This window comes from Puccinia triticina, chromosome 10A (assembly GCF_026914185.1).
Source record: "Puccinia triticina chromosome 10A, complete sequence".
Classification (NCBI taxonomy): domain Eukaryota; kingdom Fungi; phylum Basidiomycota; class Pucciniomycetes; order Pucciniales; family Pucciniaceae; genus Puccinia; species Puccinia triticina.
This window is the reverse complement of record NC_070567.1, coordinates 3,050,212-3,053,806: the sequence shown is the minus strand read 5'-3', so window position 1 is coordinate 3,053,806 and position 3,595 is coordinate 3,050,212. Positions and strand designations below refer to the sequence as shown.

Genomic DNA, 3,595 nt, shown 5'->3' with positions numbered 1-3,595 from the left:
GTCGGCGGCACTCCCCACTCAGCCCCGCAGAGGAGGGACTTGGTTAGGTTAGCTCCTTCGGGGGCTCACATTTCGCGCGAGGGGCGCTTCCCGCCAGCCAAGGCTGGACTAGAGATAAGATCTGACTACGTAGAGGAACCTCGTGGAATACGATGGACAACAAACGACCTCATTTCTCTAGTACATGCTAACTTGAAAGGGCTGAGAGGAATCGGGGTCGAATGAAGGGCTTAGAGGTTGAGTTTTGTTCGGCGCCAGTGTCTGCGCTTCGCGTTATAGGTGACTGGAGGTAGAAGAAAGAATCGATATCAGCATCCTTGACGGTTTTGCAGGGTGAAGCGAGTCGGACGACTATAAGTTGGGGGGAAAGATTGTGAGCCCACTCTTAGCGTCGGTTTTCAATCGGCACCACTGAGGAATAGGTCTGAAGAGTAGAGCACAAGGAAGATCGATAAGTTGGACGCTTGTGGTTGACAAAGAAGTGGAGTGAGAGCTGACCTGTTTTGGACTTGGGCCTTGGCAAGGCATCGTTTAACGCGGAATGTCTTGTTCGATGACTAATCGTAGAGAGAGGAAAGAAATGGAGTGCATTAGTTATCCGTTGAGAAGTGCTGAAACGACCTAGTGTGCACTTACCATGGTGCAGAGTTGACGTGGGTGTTCCGTGCTGTCTACCGGCAGTGACGGTGCGAGGCAAGGCTTTACAAGCCGAATGTCACTAGGTTAGGTTTCGGCTGCAGGAGCGCAGGCGCAGCCGGTACCACATCGCGCGGAGGAAGGTCCCCACAGGAGACCAGAAGCGGGTCGGGTTGGCTGAGCCCGGCACCAACCCTGTATTATTCAAACCATCTCCGGACCGAACTATGAGTCCCTGCCTTCTGAGTTGGCACAGGCGCCGCCGCGCCCCTCCTCCGAAGGAGGGACTTGGGAGTAAGTTGCCAATTTTGGCATGAGCGCTGAGGACCACCTCAACCCATTTGGCTGGTGTCCAACTTCAACACGTGACCACACCACCACAGCATCCCGTGGGCTAGATGGCCCGCCCTGGTGCCAAATTGAAGGCCTGAATCTTACCTTCCATCCTACATTGGCCATATCTTATTAACTCAAACTATCTGGAAGTGCCAAAGCTTGTAAAATCATCTTCCCAAGATTCGTGGATTGATTGTACATTCGCACATGTGCAGTAAGTACATGAGAGCTGTGTGCACATCCCAAAGTGCATATTATCCATCTCTTTTTCAAACAATTCTGAGGTAACATCACCGGACATCAAAAGGATACAGGGTAAATTTAGTGTACAGGAGTGAAAAAAACAAGGGTTTGAGTTTTGGAAAAGAGCTCATCATGATTTTTGAAAGGATGTCTGGTACTTCTCTGGGGGGGTGGATAGATGATGGATGGATGGTTGGGTGGGCAAGAAGCCAGGCTACAAGTTCATGCTACTTGTGAGACAATAACAAATATGTTGAATGAGAAATGTGTAATATTTAGTTTGGTGAAAATTGGGTACTGCCCAAGTCCAAGGCCCATCAGCTCCTGTCAGCTCACACACCAGAATTTGCTGCTTGGGGGCAAGCCTCTCTGAGAGACAGAGACCCTGTGGGGCTCTGATCCAGAGAGTCTGTGTTAAGCTTGTCTCTGGACTGATAATCTCTAGTTCCTAAACCATTGGTCACAATGGCACTGCAGTTTGGCTTAATCAACCATGGTCAGCATCAGTGGAGAACCAATCAAACCATCAAAGCAAGAAAACCACAGAAATCTATACTTAAAATTCCAACTGAAAAGAGGAGAATGTGGCAGAACCCATCAAAAAAAAAAAAGGGTAAATAAATGGTATGCTATCATCCAGATCCACACTTGAAATCCAATTTGGGTCACCAGGGGATATTTTGACACACTCTCCAGAGAGTGCCATAATGTACACTTTTTCCATAACTGTGCTGGATGCCTTTGATGAATGTAGTGTAAGAATTAATGAAAAATTCTGGAACTAATCCACAAATGATCTGAAACTGACCCTGGATTCATGCATAAACCATCCGGAAGTCATGCAGAAGTAAACTGGAACACAACTGGAACGCGGTTGAAACCACTAAGACACAATGGCCACAATCAAATCAGAATTCAATTTGAACTGCTTGGTAATTGACATGAATTATTGGGGTTCAATTCATATTATTTATGTGCGCATGAAGTTGGTCATTGTTTTCACTTTGCTAATGTAACTGTCATGTGCACGTGTGTAAGTTTGTTAAAAATTGCAGGTTGCGCCTCCGGCAGATCAGCAACATGTACACCCCTGTTAGAATGATGTGAAAGGCCCATCTGAATTGGCTTATTTCCCTGAAGAAGGCCGGTATCATCTAGAATTGGGCCAAAAAAGTATGAAAGTAGGGTGAAAATATGAGTCTAGTCAAGCTTGGAGGTGTGTGGTTCCAGATTTCAGATAGACGTCCTGGCTTCTTAACACATATAAGGTTGTGAGTTGTTTTTGTGTTTGTTTGTTTTCCAATGTCTCCATGCACATGCATGTGAGTTTTTTTCCACTTTGCCAATGTCACCCTTGTGTACGCGCGTACATTAGGGTGACAGATACTGGAGGGGCCTTTCACAGCTCCATTACAAGTAAAAACTGGTCAGAAAGCCATGAGAGACCCCGCAAGTCACATTTACGTTTTTTGGAACCCCTTTGACATAGAAAATTGATCAACAGAAATTCACCATCAATGAGTCATAATTAGGCATTGATTAAATATGATTTCATGACCAATTGTAATTAATTTATCCTTAGAATATTAAATGGTTCTATACAACATTGCACAAGGTCCTGTGATAATTCCGCATCACTTCTGACACACTTCCCATTGACTTCAGAAGAATTTATCAATCGTTTACTAATCCACATCTGACTCACATCAGACCCAGAACAACATAAAATTAGACTCTGGCACTCTCTGGAGAGTGTGCCAAAGTCTCCCCTGGTGGGTGTTTGATCATTGTGTAAATTAATCTCACTTGATTGGAATACACAAAAGGATATATCTATGATAAGAGGCAAAAGGAAGCAGAAGTGGTAATCTCAAAAATTCAGAAAGCTTAGAAATGTATGAGAGTGAAATCTATGAGAATCTTTACAAGAAAAAAAAACTCTGAGATGGTATATTTCCCCTATATGGAGTTGAATATTTGGGAATAAACGTGATGCAGATTTTATTGCTCCAATGGTAGAGCAGTTAGAATTCTATTTTCAACTTCATGTATCCTCCAAAGATCAGAAAGGTTATCCAATTTTTTCTTTGCTTCTTCAGACAAGAACTTCTTGTCTACTTTTCCATACGCTTCCACAAGGCTTTTTCTTCCAGAATCTTGAAGTAGTTTTCCCCTTGATGCATCAAATAAAATTTCATCCAAAACCTGTGCAGCAGGGAGTTGCAGTTTTACAAGTTTTCCAATAATGTGTTCTTTCCAGATTGAGTAGCTATCTTTCTTCAATTTTACTATATTGAAATCATGTATTTCTGACAAAATATTCATTTCCTTTTCTGACATTTTTTCACGGAGTGATTTCAATTTATTCCCTACATCCATG

At 43.5% G+C, this 3,595-nt stretch overlaps 1 protein-coding gene across 1 annotated transcript; it reads right to left on the bottom strand.

Moving 5' to 3' along the window:
* Positions 1-230: 230 nt before the first annotated feature.
* On the bottom strand, positions 231-639 carry PtA15_10A300 (uncharacterized protein; the record flags this gene model as incomplete). The annotated part of the gene is made up of 4 exons (XM_053160463.1): positions 231-283; positions 384-424; positions 499-557; positions 637-639. The coding sequence occupies 4 exons, from the start codon at positions 637-639 to the stop codon at positions 231-233; spliced, it is 156 nt and encodes a 51-aa protein (XP_053024434.1).
* Positions 640-3,595: the final 2,956 nt, after the last annotated feature.